The 17,477-nt window shown below is 42.3% G+C and overlaps 3 protein-coding genes across 4 annotated transcripts in view; 1 reads left to right on the plus strand and 2 right to left on the minus strand.

Moving 5' to 3' along the window:
* si:dkey-240h12.4 (death-associated protein kinase 2) overlaps positions 1 to 2,608 on the minus strand; it is a 24,086-nt gene extending 21,478 nt beyond the window's left edge. Inside the window, exons 1-2 of one of the 2 annotated variants that reach the window (XM_048229742.1) lie at positions 2,433 to 2,608; positions 2,190 to 2,330 (exon numbers count right to left, since the gene is read on the minus strand). The gene's annotated coding sequence lies outside the window, so the exon portion shown is untranslated. Of the gene's footprint in view, positions 1 to 1,192; positions 1,399 to 2,189; positions 2,331 to 2,432 lie in introns of those variants that run through there. The other variant, XM_048229743.1, reaches the window with a different exon arrangement.
* A 3,529-nt stretch (positions 2,609 to 6,137) lies between these two features.
* Positions 6,138 to 10,613, plus strand: si:ch73-109i22.2 (verprolin; the record flags this gene model as incomplete). The annotated part of the gene is made up of 8 exons (XM_048230198.1): positions 6,138 to 6,173; positions 7,331 to 7,506; positions 7,844 to 7,933; positions 8,025 to 8,208; positions 8,503 to 8,784; positions 9,188 to 9,557; positions 9,994 to 10,193; positions 10,338 to 10,613. Coding segments are annotated over 8 exons (1,503 nt in total), but the record flags the coding sequence as incomplete, so codon positions are not given.
* A 1,305-nt stretch (positions 10,614 to 11,918) lies between these two features.
* Positions 11,919 to 15,393, minus strand: ssr2 (signal sequence receptor, beta). Its single transcript, XM_048229802.1, has 6 exons — positions 15,291 to 15,393; positions 13,986 to 14,143; positions 13,694 to 13,792; positions 12,416 to 12,524; positions 12,246 to 12,323; positions 11,919 to 12,074 (listed from the first exon to the last, which is right to left on the minus strand). The coding sequence occupies exons 1-6, from the start codon at positions 15,330 to 15,332 to the stop codon at positions 11,964 to 11,966; spliced, it is 597 nt and encodes a 198-aa protein (XP_048085759.1). The 5' UTR covers positions 15,333 to 15,393; the 3' UTR covers positions 11,919 to 11,963.
* Between the last annotated feature and the right edge of the window lie 2,084 nt (positions 15,394 to 17,477).

Genomic DNA, 17,477 nt, shown 5'->3' on the forward strand with positions numbered 1-17,477 from the left:
ATTCAGTGATGAGACAATGCAGGCAACAAGTCTCGAAACACTGGGGTGTATGAGATGACCTGTTGGATCCAGACATCCAGAGTATACTTGTGTAGGCTTGCTTTGTGAGGGGGCTTCAGTGGAATGTTAAGGAACATCTTTAAAAGCCAGGACTTGGGAGTCTCTAATCTACAGCCTTGAGGAAGGGAGTAGGCTTGCAGTAGGCAGGCAGACACTCTGTGTGTGTGTGTGTGTGTGTGTGTGTGTGTGTGTGTGTGTGTGCGTGTGCACGCATGTATTTACAGGTTTCTATATTGTTTCTATGACAACTTTCCTGCTAAAAGTATTTGTAGCAACTGACTGAATACATAGCAATCTCTCATTTTAAGTCTGAGCCAGGGCCAGCCTTTCCCATGTCCAAATTAACCACTGATGCTACTGTTTCTCTACCCTATCAACACCCTCAGAGGATGGGAGACGGTTTCCTTCACTTGAATGAGGGCATAATATGATGCATTTGCGGGTATCGTCATGAGTAGTAGGCTAGCCCAGTGGTTCCCGACCCCCAGTTTGAGAACCACTGGGCTAGCCTACATGGTGTAAATTGAGATATAATTTTATATAATATAATAAAGGTTAAGTCTCTGACTATCTTTTAGCATTCTTCTTGCTTCTTACATAGACCACTGTATGCTTCTAGTTACAGTAAATGATTACAGTAATAAAAAGACAGAAAGTGCATTGTAAATCTCTGGTAGAGGTATATGGGCAAGGAGTAAACTATGACACAATTCATGACGAGAAGGCGAGTTGAACAGACCAGTGTATAACGTTCCAAGTGTTTTCATGATACATGGTCAAAATTGTAACAAAACACAAAACACACATTGTTCATTACATAGGCCTACAGATGCTTTTACTTAATGTTCAGATGCGTCTTTTGTGGTTGATTGCAGCTCCTTGTTTAAAGGTAGGCTACACAGGTCACAGGACTGAGTCATGTATCAGTAAGTAGCCAGCCCTAATTTTACAGCAGCTATGGTTCTTTGCAGGCTGAGTGGTAGGCTACGTTGTCATGAAATGAGTATGGCAAGACTAGGCTATCCCACATGATAGAACACGCAAAGAATGGAAAACAAAATGGGAATAACATGCCGATCTGTGGTTCACGCTGCAAAAAATGTGTTTAAGATATGAGTTTCCTAAAACTTACCCCATGGTATTTATGATCACCTGCAATCGGTACAATCTGTATGTTTTTCCCTTACAGTTTCTTCACTCTAGGTGCATCCCGTGAGTCCGTCAACAAGCTTTCAGTATCAACTGATATGTGGAACTTTATGCGTGCGTGCGTAAAGACCGTGTGTAAGAGGACCTCCTCCTCTCGCGAACTCAGGGCGGCGATTGGTCTGGCAGGTGAACAGCAAGCCAACACTATATATTTTTACACTATATAAGGGCATATGTAGGCTAGGTTATTTTGCAGTAGGCTACTACGCATTTGCAAATGTTTAAATACGGTTTAGGCAAGCCTGCATTCCTGTTTTGAAATAGATTAATGACAGGTCATGGTCCATACGATTAGTGACAGGTCATGCACCATACGAATCCAACCAATCTTATCCTTGTGGCACGAAATCATTTTCTGTAGTGCGCATGATAACCTACCAATTCCATATAAATCAATTACTACGCGTTGTATCTTTGTCAACTTTATTTATCTGATCAAACAGTGCCGCCTGGCAGCAAAGCAGAGAACTAATCCTGGAATGGGGCGTGAGCGATGAAGCGTAAACTGAGAGCATGTGTCAACTCAAATCTCAGCGCGCGACTCGGCTTTTCGCCTTTGGCTGGTGGTCATGGCCTGACAAGGTCATCGTCGTATTGTGTCGCACTGAAAGACCACCGATCATACTTCCCCAAGTGTCGAACGAAGATGACAGATGACAAATGGCTCCTATAGCCTATCTAATAAATATGGGATAGCCTATCTGATTGTCCCTTGCAGCCCTGTCTAGCTGTTCTCATGACGAAACGAAGCGCGCACGCAGAACATCGTGATTAGTAACGTTGGTTGTTTTTTCGGCAATTTTCAGCTTCAAGTCCAATGGCCAAAACAAATTAATCATCTCCTCATCATGAATTAAATGAGCCCTCTTCTAAATGGCTTTGCAGCCGTTATTGGCTGCCAAGCAGGCGGCAAAGCTCACCTGAAATCGTGACAGCCAGTGTTACATCCATTGTATTCCTGCGCATGTTAGTCCATTTCTGATCCTACTAGACGTCTCCGACCACCTCGTCCGTATGAGGCAGCGCACATCTGACTCGCGCAGGTTCGAAGAGATCCCAGCCTAGTGACAAAAGTGTGACGTAATTTAACGACAATGATTAAAACAGGGAAGTTTCAGAAATGTGAAGACTGTGGAGATTAGAAACAAATGAGTTATTTTGACCTTCAAGCAAGGACCCAGAGTTGCGCATCGTTTTTTAAGCATGGAAGAAGGAAAACCAGTGACTGATAATGTGGACCCTAAAGAGGTAACTTAGGCTATTACTCACAAACATAGGCTAATTGACAACTTATAAACAAGACTATGATGATGAGTGGAAAGGGTATCACAAAACTGCATCCCCGAATCATCCGTCTCCTCAAGTGACCCACACTGTACCACTACGCACTCTGTTTCCTATTGTTATGTTTTTGCGCCATCTAGCGGACAATCTCTGAACGTTCACAATTACAATGTTTTCTTATAACCTATAAACTCTGAACTTCCTTCTTTAAAAGCTTTATGCGTTGCGTGCCAACCCATCTTACAGACTATTCATTTAAAAACCAAAACTGCTCATAGAAGAACCAGAACTGACAGTGAAAAAGTGAGACATCAATTATAGGGATCATGTTGTTAACGTGACTTAGCAAAGTTGGGCTCAAACAAGGAACAAACAATGCCGTTTGATAAATATAGGCTTTTGGTCTGGTATGGTTTTCATATGATCCAGATGTGCAAAAATGGTATGGCCATAGAAAGGGCCAAGACTTAGACACCTTTGAGAGCATTATACAAAGAGAATTTGTTCATGTCTCGTAGTTGATTGCAGCTTACTCTTTTTTTTAACCGTGTTCTTTTTTTTTTAGCCATGGCAATCACCTGTGCTATTGAAGAAATTTCTCCTGTTATATGAATAATGCTTTAATAAACAAACAGCACTGTTTTGATATCCTCCCTAGATGTACACTACCAGTCAAAAGTTTGGGGTCACTTAAATTCCATTCCACTCCATTAGACAGAATACACGCTGAGATCAGTTGCATTATTCTTTTAATCAGAGCAGCAGTTTTCAGGTTACATTATGTGCTTACATAATTGCAAAAGGGTTCTCGATTGTTGTAGAAAGAAATGGCTGATCTTTAATGCAATATCTACATTGCCCATTATCAGCAGCCAACCATTCATCCAATGATCCAAAGGCACATTCTGTTTACTAATCTGATATCATTTTAAAAATGCTAATTGAGAAAACATTGGTAAACCCTTCCAGATTGGCTTCACTTTTGGGAAGTGAATCTGGAGGAGGTTTGAGTGTGTTTTGCAAGCTGCATCTCTTAATTCTCTTTTGTCTTTTTTGGCCTGATCAAATTAGTCAGTGTCATTCTTAAGTTGGGAGAGTTGTGTTACCTGGCACACCATGCTTGTTTGGTAAATATATTGGGAACCCAATACATTTTACATAGTACATTTTTTTTTTTGTATAATTGCTCTATACATTGCTTGCATTATAACCAATCCAGTTCTTTGCAATCCAGTTCTTTTGCTCTCTGCAAGACCTGAAAGGCCAAAATATTTTTTTTTTGTTATTATACAGGGAAGGATTAAAAGTAACATTAAGTTACAGTTTAAACGAGCCTGACTCCATTTCATCAGTCCCCAATCATGTTATTGTCTGGATAAAATGAGGATTTAGTATCAAAGAACTCAGTATAAGAATAATATAGGCATAGGGATACTAATAACGATTCAGAAAAGCACTGAAATGGTTGTGGGTGATGGAGTGAAGTGACGTCATGTTTTGCATTTGAACTGCTCCGTCGCTGCTGAGCCCTCTACTCCAGGCCTCGCCTCGTTTACTTTCCACTCAGCCTGTCTCCTCTGGCATGCAGCATGACTGTGTCCCCAACATGAAATCTGTATAAAGAGGAAAAAACGCACGCACATCCCGATCTAATCCTGGGTGCTGGACAAAACACTTACGATGAGAGAGAGGGGGAAAAAGTCCGCAACACCAGTATATGCTCCCAAATTATAGTTGGGAGCATATACTGGTGTTGCGGACTTTTTTCCCCTCTCTCCCAACATGAAATCTCTCATAGGCTTAAGCATTCAAAACTCAGAACCCAACATGCACACAAGCACACACACACACACACATGCGTGTGAGCGCACACACACACACACACACACACACACAGAGAGAGATTAGAAGTGTGAGAAGTTGTTTCCACCCTTTTTTTTAAAGGAGGAAGTGGCCGGATATTTACCGGCAACCCCAACAGGAGTCACTGAAAAGCAACAGTCACACAGCCTCATACACATTTGCCTATACATACACATCTATTATGCTTGCTAACAGACAGACATGCTCTCTCACAACTCCATCCATACACCAACTCAAACAGGTGCAAATACATGCACTCCCAAATATATATAAAGTTTGCACCCTACACACATGCACTCATGTCGTACAGGCATGCGCACATGGTCTCACACACTCCGATACAAACAGATGAGAGGGGAAGCATCGAGTCACACACCCATCCTCATTCAGAACACCAACATGGAGTTTGACTACCAGATGCTGAAAGGTCAGGTGTCTTGTCTTCATTCTGAGAATACTTTTCTGTTTACATCAGAGTTCAAAAACTCTCCCTTTAATAGAATTTCAATTATGTGTTATGCCTCATGTTGTGGAAGGAGTCCAGAATAATGTGAGCTGTCTTGCACTGTAGAGTCCTTACAAACTGATGTAATGTGTTGCATGGTTTTATAGTGAATTATATATTCACATGTCCGCTTTATGTCCTGTTTTCTGCAATATGTCCTAATACTGGCTTGAGTAGAATGCTGTTTCACAGATAAATGTAGTAGTTCAAACCGTGACCGAGAAACACATATTCTAAACATTTAATGTGCAACACATTATTATTGTCTGCTTGTACACTGTTGAGTACTTAAATAATGACATAGTCTGACTAGTTCTACAAAAATCTCTAGATGTGTTTAGTCGAAAAATTGCCTCATGTGTACAATTTCTGCCATTTCTCTTGGGTTCTATTGAAGTACTTTCTCAAATGCTGTGAATGTCAAGAGGATGTAGCTATCGACCACAGGCAAGGGTGCTGCATTTCCGTCTCAAAGATCACAACAGATCAAGTGCTGTGACCGTGTTCTCATTCTGATATATCTAAAACAGCCAGGTGCTACAAATAGAGCTAAAACTTCCTCATAAGAATAAACAGCTTCAAATCTGTAAGGATGGGGAAGTGGACATTTTGATTGTTATTCCGCATTGTCTGGACATTTTTTGGTTTGTTGAAATTATCCCAAATGACAACATTTACATAATGTGTTTTTGTATACGTACACTTTGCTTGTATGCACATAGATCTTCATAATTAAGCGGCTATTCCGATATATAATCAACGTTTTATGGGAAGCTTAACAGAATAATGCCCTGAGATTTGTGCAGAATAGTGTGTTTTACCTATTTTCTTAAATGAACACTTACAGAAGGTTCCAGAAAGTTGATGAAAAATAGTTTTAGCTCAGTGAATGACCTTGAAGTACCTGAGGGATCATAAAGTGCTTACATTTTAAGTGCTGCTTGATAGCATAAAACCACAATCCAAAGACATTCATCCTTTTTTCAGTTCCAGTTTGCCATGACGACCTTCTCGCGTTATGTGTTGCCCATGTTGAGACTCACGTTGCTCTTATATCCGTAGATGCCGAAGGCAGACAAAGAGAGGAGCCTATTAGCACCCTGCCCATTCCAATGGCACGGCCCTCCGCTGCGCAAGACCAGTGCGCCAGCCACAAACCCCCGGTCAAGCCCCTAGCCGGAGCATTAAGTGCCGCCCTGCGACACAAGAATCGGGGCCTCCCAACCCTCTGGCCAGTCAAGCAGGACATGAGGTAGCAGTCATCACATCACACAAAGAGAACTTTCGAAAGTCATAATAACCATCAGCATTATGAGAATCTGAAACTATGGCAACCAAATACACCATAAAATAAAAACCCAGGACAATATGATTATATGAACTTATTCCACAATTCTACAAAATGATAATATACATTTTATTTGAATAATACTTGATGCCTAACAGCAGTTCATAACTGCATAAAACTAGCAGTCATTTCTGTAAATTGCTCTTGTCATTTTGATGCACATTTGTTTGTCCATTAAAACAAAAAGAAATGAAACATGCACTCATTTTAGCAGAGTGTGGTATTTAGGCTCCTAACCTTTAGAGACAGGAAGTGAAGTTTGATTTCCCCGCTGGAGAAGAAACTGAAAACCACACGCAGTGCGACATACACATTGTCTCTCTTTCTCTTTCTCTCTCACACACACTCTCTCTCTCTTTTCTCTCTCTCTCACGCACACACACACACGCGCGCACACACACACACGCACGCACGCACGCACGCACACGCACACAACACATTTAATTTCTCTCACACACGTTTTTTGAAATACTGTAACACTAAAATAGACTGCAATTCAAGCTTTGCACGATAAATCAACAAGTGGTCTGTGGCTTGTGGCTTGAGTCTATTATTAGCTTCTGTCTTAGTCTCACTTAAAAACCACCATCACCTTAAAACTTTCTTTTACACAGACATGTGTTTCTCACAAATGTTGTGTGAGGTACTCTTATCTCCCTATCTTTCTGACTTCCTTCCTTTAGCTCCATCTCTGCTTACCCAATCCCTCTCTACGTGTATCCTCTTCTGTTCTCTATCTTCATGTCTTCATGTTATTTTTTTTACTTTCCCTCTCTGGCTATCACTCATACTCATCACTCATCATTAACCTGACCCTTAACCCTTAACACCGGTGTGACGGGAATGTTGGGAAATTAACATTCTAAAGAATATCTGGGTTCATTGAATTCAACATAGAATTTTAGAACCTTCAATTGTTGCGGAACTTAGAATGTTCAAAAACCTACACCTTTAAGGGTTAATGTTAACGTCCCCTGTCTCTTTTCTTCCCACTCACTTCTCTGTTTGTGTGTTCTCTCTCTTTCTCTCTCTCTCTCTCTCTCTTTCTCTCTCTCTCTCAGGTGGTGGTGAAGCGCATGTCCCCGGCGGTGATGCTGGGCCCCGCGGTGCCCCTGGAGGCCCTGTCCCCATCCCTGCGTGCTCACACGCTGCTGTGGTTCCACCGGAGCCAGCTGCCTCGGCTGCAGACGCAGGGCCAGCCCCTGCCACGCTGGCTGCACGGCTTTGCCACACGCAGGTCTGGAGAACACGCAACAACGCCTACAAAAACAATCATAAGGCCACTGAACTTTGCTGGGGGTGACGGACAGTTTTGTCAAGTGCAGGTCGCGAGCACAGGGGACAGGCCTAAACACACACACACACACACACACCAGAGAGAGAGAGAGAGAGAGAGAGAGAGAGAGAGATAGAGAGAGAGAGATTAGAAGCATGAGAAGTTGTTTCCACCGGAGTGGAAACAGGAGTCACTAAAAAGCAACTGTCACACAGCCTCATACACACACATTTGCCTACACACACACACACAAATTGGATCTCACATCTGAAATCCCCCTTCCCTCTCTCCTTCTCAGGGAAGCAGAGCAGTTACTGCATGATCAACCAATGGGCTGCTTTTTGCTGAGGTTGAGTGAGTCCAAGATTGGCTTTGTACTGTCATACAGGTACGCGCACACATGTGACAGCAACCCTACATAAAACCAACCAAGTCATTAACATGAACCGACACATAAACCTGCTCTGTGCTCTGTGCAGGGGCAAAGACAGGTGTCGCCACTTCATCATTGAGGAAGAGGATGGTGCTCTTTCAGGGAAAGCGGGGAAATATCTCATTGCTGGAGAAAACAGTCGCCATTGCAGCCTTGAGGAGCTCATCACTTACTATACCCAAAATCCTGTGGGGCCCTTTGACGAAATGCTGACAGTACCCTGCACTAAGGTGCGATCAATTCACATAGAATATGTGCAGCCATACACACATTAGTATGTGCATATATAGTCACACACTAATGTTACTGCACCACATCAAATTCTTAATGTAACTATTTTCTGATGAAGTAAATAAGAAGGTAGAACAGATTAGGATACAAAAAATAACATCAAATTAAAAATGGCAGCAAATAAATAATGTTGCTCTTCTTAGCCATTTCATGTTCAGTTTTCAGGTATGTGTCTTGCATGTATCTTGGTCATTCATCCTCTCTCTCTCTCTGTCTGTGTGTGTGTGTGGCAGGCTAATGGTCTGATTGATGACATCGTTAGAAAAAGGGTGGGAGATAGGGAGCAAGGAAAAGAACCATGCAGTGCAGTCTCGCTGCCTCCAGCACTGGCCTCAGCTCCACTGGCCTCAGCTCCGCTAGCCTCAGCTCCACTGGCCTCAGCTACGCTGCCCGAGCAAAGGGAGGCTGCGTCCAAGGACGCACCAGAGTATGCTGTGGTGAGGAAGGCCCTGAGGAAGAGCCACTCCCTGCCAGGGTCTCCAACTGTGCCTAACACAGCACCACCCTGTTTACAGGTGTGTAACTGTAAACACAAACACAACCATACAGTACAAATAATGTGCAAAACTATCCTGTGGCGCGTTTCCCAAAACCATAGTTGCTAACTAAGTTAGCAACTTTTTTGATTGCATTGCAAACCAACTAAGTTGGTAACAGGTTAGCAACTATGGGAAACGGAAGGAGGGAGTGCACCCCTGTATAGAGCCACAACAGTTCTTAATGTTGTTGTTACAATGTATGATTGGTATTAGCACTACTGTGTCCTGGACTTTACACTACTTTTTTCTTTCTCCATAATGCCATCACAGTAATCACAGTAACATAACAATTTAGCACCTAAATGTAGTGGAATTTAGTAGAAGATTATACTAAAACCTTAAAATACTGTGTGTATTTACACAATATGTATCATCTCAGCAGGTGTTCAGTGCAGTCTCAAGTCCTAAAGAGAGCACTGTGTGTCATGACAGACCCAACAGTGAGAGTGTCACCCACTCCACCGACAATCCCACTAATGTCCCCTACGCTCGTGTCAACAAACCTCCGAGAGCCATGGCCCAGACCCCACAGGCCTCTGCCAGCAGTTCAGCCTCCGGGCTGCAGGGGGCGATGGTCTCCTCTGCCGCGACATCGCCACAGGCCTCAGCGGAGCAAAAGTACTGGCATTTGGAACCAGAGCACACCTACGAGGAGACTCCTGCCACTGCCACTGCCACTGTCACTGCCACGGGCGAGCAAATCGATTTCTATGCCATGGGCCGGCGGAGAGAGGTGGAGGGCCGTGAAGGTGAGGAGAGGAGAGGAGAGAGAAGAGAGGATATGAAGAGGAGAAGAGATAGGAGGATAAAAGAGTGGAGAGGAGACAAGAGGAGATGAGATGAGAGGAGAGGAAAGGAGAGTAGGAGAAGAGAGGACAGGAGAAGAGAGGGGAGGAGATGAGATGAGACGAGAGAGAAGAGAGGAGAGGAGAGGGGAGGAGATGAGATGAGACAAGAGAGGGAGAGGAGACGAGAGTAGAGGAGAGAGGAGGGCAATGTCATGGAAGGGAATGGGAAGAGGGGGAAGGATGATGAAAAAATATGAAAGACAAGGAAAGAACCTAAAGAAGGGAAAGGAGACAAGGGCAGAGTGTGAGACAAAAAAAAGAAAGGATGCGAGGATAAGGGGAATTATATGCCTTATCAAATAATCTTTATTTTGCTCTAACCACTTTTTCCCTACAGGAACTTCTGGAAATCATGTCTACTCTGAGGTCAACATCCGCGGCGCTCGGGAGAACCCCACTCTCACCCCAGAGCCTGTGCCAACTAGAGCAAGCAACAGTGCTACAGTTCCTGCTTCTTTTAGGACTGTCCCGAACCTCCCTGCTAGACCACCCCCGAGACACACCAATACGTTTTCACGAGTAGATACCAGTGTGCAGGTAAGTCATCACATTTCCTGACCCAACAACAAGGGATTGTGTATCAATCGTAATTGCTTTGCTGAAGTCATGACATTGACATGGGTGGAGAAAATGAGAGTTTTGTAGTAGGCTAAATCACTTCCTTTCCTCATCCTCTGCTAGAACTTTGGTGGGCCTCTCCTGTCGACCTCTCCATCAAGGTCTGGTCACTTCCCTCCCCCCCTCTGGCCGACCTCTCCCCACAGACCCCTCAGCCATCTACAACAAATTCCAGAAAGGTCGTCTGGACCACGACCACCTCTGCCTCCACCCAACCCCAAACACTGATTCCCGCCCTGTGAGCCCGGCTCTGGCCCTTTAGAACTACAACAGGAGCATTGAGATGAACTTCAACTTTTTTGACAGGTCTAATTATTACCACAAAAAAAGGACACACTGACTGCTATTTTCAAACTTCTCAGTGGTTTCCGATTCGGATAAAGACCTTTAAAACGGAAATGCAGCAAAAAACATTCCAGCAGTAGTATCAAGATTTTTGGTGTTAAAGCTGCACTCCTTGATTATAACCCAACATGCAGATTCAGAGAATTTCTCCACATGGTCTGTTCAACACATGTTGCAAAAGACAAAACAACACACTATACCAGCCACTCAGCAACACTGCTTTAAGAGTCAAATATCAAATCACACACTCAAGAATCATCCAATCACCATTCATCTCCACTCCAGACTCTCGCCTTGAACGGAGTTTGATTGAACTCCTACCCATTGTCACCTCAGTCTCTTTGACACTTGTTTTAAATACATAAAAACTTCAGATCGACACCTTAGTGCATTATGCTTCAAAGACTCTTGGCTGTCTTTCCACAACTTAAAAAAAAAAGTGCTTGCTGGTCAGCATTTCACACATCAACTCGGTTTGTGTTCACACTCAAACTAGCCATAGTTGTGTATATGTACTCCACCTTTCACCCGAAACTAAATGTGGACCACTAGCATGTCACAGTTCAAGCCAGAATGTTGCCTCTGTACACACACACACACACACACACACACTTTAGAAGAGCATATTCAAGCTTCTGTGTATAGTTGAGTAGAATCAATGGAAGCATGTCCAATTTTAATCTGTCCAGAGCTGCACAGACAGATGCAGGACCTGGCTTTATGTAGCTAGGCTATTTCTATGACCGTTTATGTCTCTTCATTGTCAGATGTGGTAGTAATTTATCAAAACCAGCATATCACATGACATGTGAAAAATGAATACCAAATATTTAATAAAAATATACAAAAGTCTGTTTTTTTTTTTTTTTTATAGGAAACCCACTTTATTTCCCAAAAAAAAAAACACTGCCAGACTGACCCAGCAGAGGGCTCCACTGTTCCTCTGGCCCTGGTCCTCACTGCTCAAGAGGGTTTCAGACAGGTGACTGTTTCAAAGGGACCGCAGTGATGTTTGCTGCAACTGGGCATGCTTGCACACAGGTCCTCCAGCACCATCCCATCATGCATGCGGCTTTAGTCTCACCCCGACCCAAACCTTATTACAAATCATACGCAGGGAAGGAAGGACATCCTTCCAGCATCCATAACAACATGATCTTTGAAACAGTTTACCCCAATATGGGTAATTAAATTATTTGTCGAAGGAAAAAAATAAAACAAGCCCAAACCCTCCTCCCTAGGCAATCTTAATTGAAAAATACCCCTGGCCTCACCCTGCCACCCCCAGCAGGACCCCCCCACCCCACCCCACCCCACCCCCCCTCTGAGTTGTGAGTGTGCACTTTAGTTCTTCTTGGCCTTGGGTGAGTCATACTTCCTCTTGCTGGAGTACCAGAGGAGCAGAGGGATGCCGATGGAGGGCAGAGTCATCACTCCGAAAGCAGCCCAGTCCAGCTGGGGACGCAAAGACAGAAAAGCGTTAGATCAAGACAAAGTGGTTTTACATTTTACAATCTTATTATATTACAATGATTATATGATTATTCTAAGTACTGTGTATGTATTGAAATATATGCAACCTGGTCCACGAACAAACATTCTCTTTAAAAGTCAGTAACTACTTACAAAGTGGGGGGAGAAGCGGCGGTCAAACTCTCTCTGGGCAAGGATGCCACCCTGACCTGGAGCACTGGTGTATCCAACCTAGCACAGAAACACACATGGTAGTGAGACCCCTGATGCGATTTCTCCAACATCTTCTGTGGCAAGCGGCAAGGTAAGGAAATCGTACTCACCACAACCTGTCCACCCTCCTGGGCCAGGTAGCTGACGGAGGCGGAGGTGAAGTTGAAGTAGCCGGCCTTGAGAGGACGCAACACCACTGTGTGAGAGACATTGCTGGCACTGGAGCAAAGGAGTTAAGGGCTATGGACCCTTTCAACAAGGTAAACAAAAACAATGCTTGAACATTCTATTTGGGCCCCAATCTACTTCCTCTGCATTAAGATAACATATGGAATGTTAAAACGGAAAGTCTTGTGGGGCCAACTATGATGCTGATAATGGAACTCTCTTGAAAGGGTCCATAATGGAGGGAACACTGAGGACACAGACTTGGAATTGGTATCCAAATCCCTGGAAAAAAAAAAACACAATACAAAAATAGGGATGCACCGATACCAATATGCACTGATATTTCCACCACAACAATAACTATTAGGCTGAGAAATGTTTAAAATGCAATGTACTGGGAGACTGGCTTTATTTTCATCTCTGCTCTCTGGTTGTTACAATAAGCCTAAAATAAATAATAATATATTGAATAAAATATATAATATCAAGCTAAAAAAAACCTTTATAAAACAAGTCTCTACACTGGCATTATCTCCACGCTATCTCTCCCTAGACACTAAAATCTAATGCAGCAACAAAAACCTAGCACAGTGTGTGTGGTATCAGAGAATTTTTACAAGTACCAGTGTATGAGCACAGTATTGGCCAAAGGCTGTATCGGTACTGGTGCATCCCTATTTGAAAAGCAATCCAGGGGCGTAGCAAAATATATTAATCTAGGTGTGTCTGTGGGATTTTAGGTGTCCCAGAGCAAAATGTGATACATAGATATGCATCACTTTAAGGATTCCTCAATTCCAGCAAAAACTAACACACTAAACCACTCAGATTTGATCAGCATTCTAAATCAAAAACAGGACCTCGACTCAGGTCTCCCTGACTGGAACATTTGAGATTGTTTTCATTCTGAACGATGTAGACGAGCACACTGTCACCTTCTCTGACAACTAATGATGCAATACACTAACAAGTAAGCAGATAGTACATGTGAAGAGATTTTCACCCTCTCTTGAGTACCCAAGACTGCACAGACAAAGGTAGATACTCTTGGATGATCAAAGTCCACTGTTATCTATTGGCTGTTTGAAGAGATTTCATTCAGTGTGTAAGGAAGGCTCAGTAAACCCAGCTACAAAGATTACTGTCCACATATTGATGAAGTGTGCCTGGGCAAAATTGATAAGGCCATTGAGGAGATTTAGCGAGAAGTTTAAGGATACGGTGCAATACGATCCCATTTCACATTAAGCATTCCAGAGACGATGCCAAAGTCCTCAGGGGGGAAGGAGTCATCTGACAGCTCTACCTCCAGGGCAGCACTGGGAAGAAGATGAGAGAGAGACATGTCATTGTTGAGCATCAACAAAGTAGAAGCTCAAATCACTTGAGCCAAATATGACCTCCCCAAACAGTTACAGTAAATATAAAATAGAACTAATTAATTTTCACTGTACCGGCTGGCATGTATTGCTACAAGCTGACTTTACCCCTGAGGTTTGAACAGCACAATACCTGGTCCCAACGTTGTAGATGTTGTACTGAAGAGTAAGGTCTCGACCCTCCACAGCATAACGATTTAGCAGGGACTTGGAAGCCAACAGACGAGCTCCCTCCTCACCTGCCACCAGACCCATCAAAGCAACTACAGCAAACAAGCACAGGGCCCTCATCTGCAATAAAAAAAAAATCAAAGTCAGTCATAAGGTTTAGTATCCCAAAGCATGACAAAAGCATTTGGGAAACACTGCTCTAAAGATCAATGCCAGGTAGTGTTACATAAGAGAATATTAAGAATTGCATTTTGTGTAGATACTTATAGATACTTGTATAGTCACAACTGGCAATGAGACTCTCAAAGTTCAGTGATGATTACAAGTAAATCGTTGAAACTGTCGATAACTCTAACATTTTCTTTTTAGTTATTTCTGTAAACTAAAAACAAGGCAAACATAACACATCAGATTTAATAATTCTGCTGCAACGTCCTAATGTTAGTTCAGTCAGTCCCCATTCCACCCAAACCCAATCCAAGACCGGACAGAGGCTGTCTGGGCCATTTAAGCTACCGGGTAAAGCTTCAGAAATTGAAACACAAGTCTGAAGATCATCCCCAGACTACCACAGTAGCAAGTAGATCTACACAAATCTGACTGAGATCTAAAACGTTCAGATTTGTTTTTAGCAACAACTAACGTTAGGCTATTATAACTTCAAGTGGGCTAGGGTGAACTGACGACGCCTGGTAACCACAACTAAAAGCAGCTGACTTTAACGTTATATAAGAAAAAGCTGTTTAATGAATTGCTTTCCAGGCCAGATCATTGCAGCATTATATAAAAACAAGACAAAACCTGTACATAAGTTAATTGTAGGTTTATCAAACGACTAGGTTAGTCCAATGGACTACATGCCAGTGCAATGCTTACGTGTACATTCCCTGTCATTCAACTTCGAACTTCGCGCTATGAAAACGGTTAGAAATATCAACAAAGTATGCATTCAATTTAATATGTCGAGTTATAAAAACAAGTTATTATAATGGAATGATGTGGAAACCGCTCCTCATATTATAATAATCAATGCATCATACAGGAAGATAACGCTTACGTGTACTTCATGTTAGCTGATGCTAACTTGGCACTCTCACTAACCTAACGCTAGTTGGTTATTTTATAGAATTTTCAGACGACATCTAAAATAGTGAACATAAGAACACCACTTTACATTACTCGATTACAAGAACACTCTGTATATTAAAACGGCAAAGATAAAGAAGATATACACATTTCACATGCAGAGAAAGACAGAGAATCCTACCTTCGTCTTCTTCCTTCGAGTCAGAAAAGGAATGTTACGCATGCGCGATTCCTCACTATGATTTCTTCTTCTTTCATTCGCTGACGCCGTTGACCTACCAGGTACTGGGCCACAATACTGCCACCTGTGGGATATGGACCGGTCATCCACTCCACTCAGTACCAGACATCTGAGGGGTATTCCAAGTAGGCCTATGTGGTTTAGTGACAAACTTGGGTAAATTGACTCCAGAATAAGTTGTAAACCTCCCAGTAGAAAAGCTGTATGATACAGGAAACATGGTTGTGTATATTTTAATATTCATAGTGGGCTTAACAGTAATAGAATATTCTGATATATGATATATTATAAAGTGATGACATCCAATATAAAAACTGGGAACATAACTAGTCCACGTTTGACAGCATAGACAAAAACTGGTTTGATACAAGTTTTAATGAGTTAAAATTACAGAAAAAATCCATTAACATTTTCAGTTCAGTGCCATCAAAAAAAAAAGTGATGAACAGACATTGGTGTGGCATAAAGGAAATGGAGTAACTGGGTTCAATATCAACAGCATTTGTTAGACAAGTTCCATAAATATTGTAAAAGTGCAAGTTTGTAAGTTTGTTTCTGATCCTTAAAAACAGACATTGGTTTGGCATAGTAAGTGTAACAGTTCATCAATTCAAGACAAAAGGTGACTTGTCACTTGAACAGTGTCAATGGGTTCATCAACAGCATCTGTTATTTACAGTTCACAGAAAGGTTCCAGCCCCAATGAAGAGATTAAATAAAAGGAATTAAGAAACATTTTAGAAACTGCTAAAATCAACCCGTTCATTGCAATCAGTAAAGAATCAGGGAGTGTCTTCACAGGCTCAGTGAGACAGAGTTACCGTCATGCAGTTGGTTCTATGATTTCGACAACTGGTACATGTCATTTTGTATGTTCCCACCTTGCTAAAATTAGCGTACACTTTGGCTGAGAACAAAAGTGCTTCAGACAGCAGGTGGGCAAATAAGATGGCATTGTAAACTGGGTACTCCATAAAAGAGGACTGAGTCAACCAGACGATGGGAAAATGGGACACAGAGTAGCGAATGCAGGTGATGAAGGTGGAGCTCATAAATCAAACATTCAGTCACAGTGTAGCAGATGCCCAGCAGTACTGCAATGAAGACCTGCACCTTCCTCAGTTCCAGGGGTGTGAGGAGACCGTTCAGTTCATTCACAGTCTTCTTGAACAAGGCAGTTGTTCTGGAGAGATACAAAATAATAAATAAATGAATGAAAAGGAATTTGAGAGGCATCTTATTCTTGTCAGGGTAAATGACATGTGAATAATACAGTGTTGGGCAAGCTACTTCGAAATTTTAGTGAGCTAAACTATCAGTTACTCTGCCATGAATAAAACACTACACAAAACTACCACCCAGTCAAATGTATTAGTAGCCCAACACAAACACAGCAGTAGGCTAGTTCACTACATAGGAAGCTACTTTAAATTGTGCTAATTTCACATGACAAGAAAAGTGTAGCTTGTCTGGCTAAGCTACTTGATAAATAAAGAAGTTGAGCTATTGAAAAGTTACTTTATTCAGGAAATAGTGAGGCTACCACCAACACACTTATGCTACAAGTAGCAGCTAGCGATTGCCCAATAGGCTAGTCTGATGGCTTGTACAGTCAAAGGCCTGTGCGCCAAGGTTTTCTGTGTCTGGCACCTCAGATCTCAGTGTTTCCCATACTGTACATTGACGTATTTGTGGCGGCCCACCACAATATCAAATTGACCACCAAACAATGATTTTCCAGGTTGTACTAAATTGTGCTTAAATTTGGTTAGCATCATAACCACGCTGCGCTAATTTGTTAAAAACTGTTGCATTCAAGTTAATTCTGCAAACCTACTACCACAAATAGAATTTAATTCCGTGGGAAACACTGGATCTGATTAATAGATTACACATTGTAACATAAGGAAGTTGTTGAAGATATTTGCTATCAGGTTAACATGTCAATAAATTGTCCTAATGTGGGACACTGTGGGACACCTAAGCTCCACTGGGTGTGGCTCTTCCCCAAATGAATGTATAAGTATAAGTATATATACTTTTTTGATCCCGTGAGGGTTTGGTCTCTGCATTTTAACCCAATCGGTGAATTAGTGAAACACAAACAGCACACAGTGAACACACAGT

This window comes from Alosa alosa, chromosome 20 (genome assembly GCF_017589495.1).
Source record: "Alosa alosa isolate M-15738 ecotype Scorff River chromosome 20, AALO_Geno_1.1, whole genome shotgun sequence".
NCBI lineage: Eukaryota > Metazoa > Chordata > Actinopteri > Clupeiformes > Clupeidae > Alosa > Alosa alosa.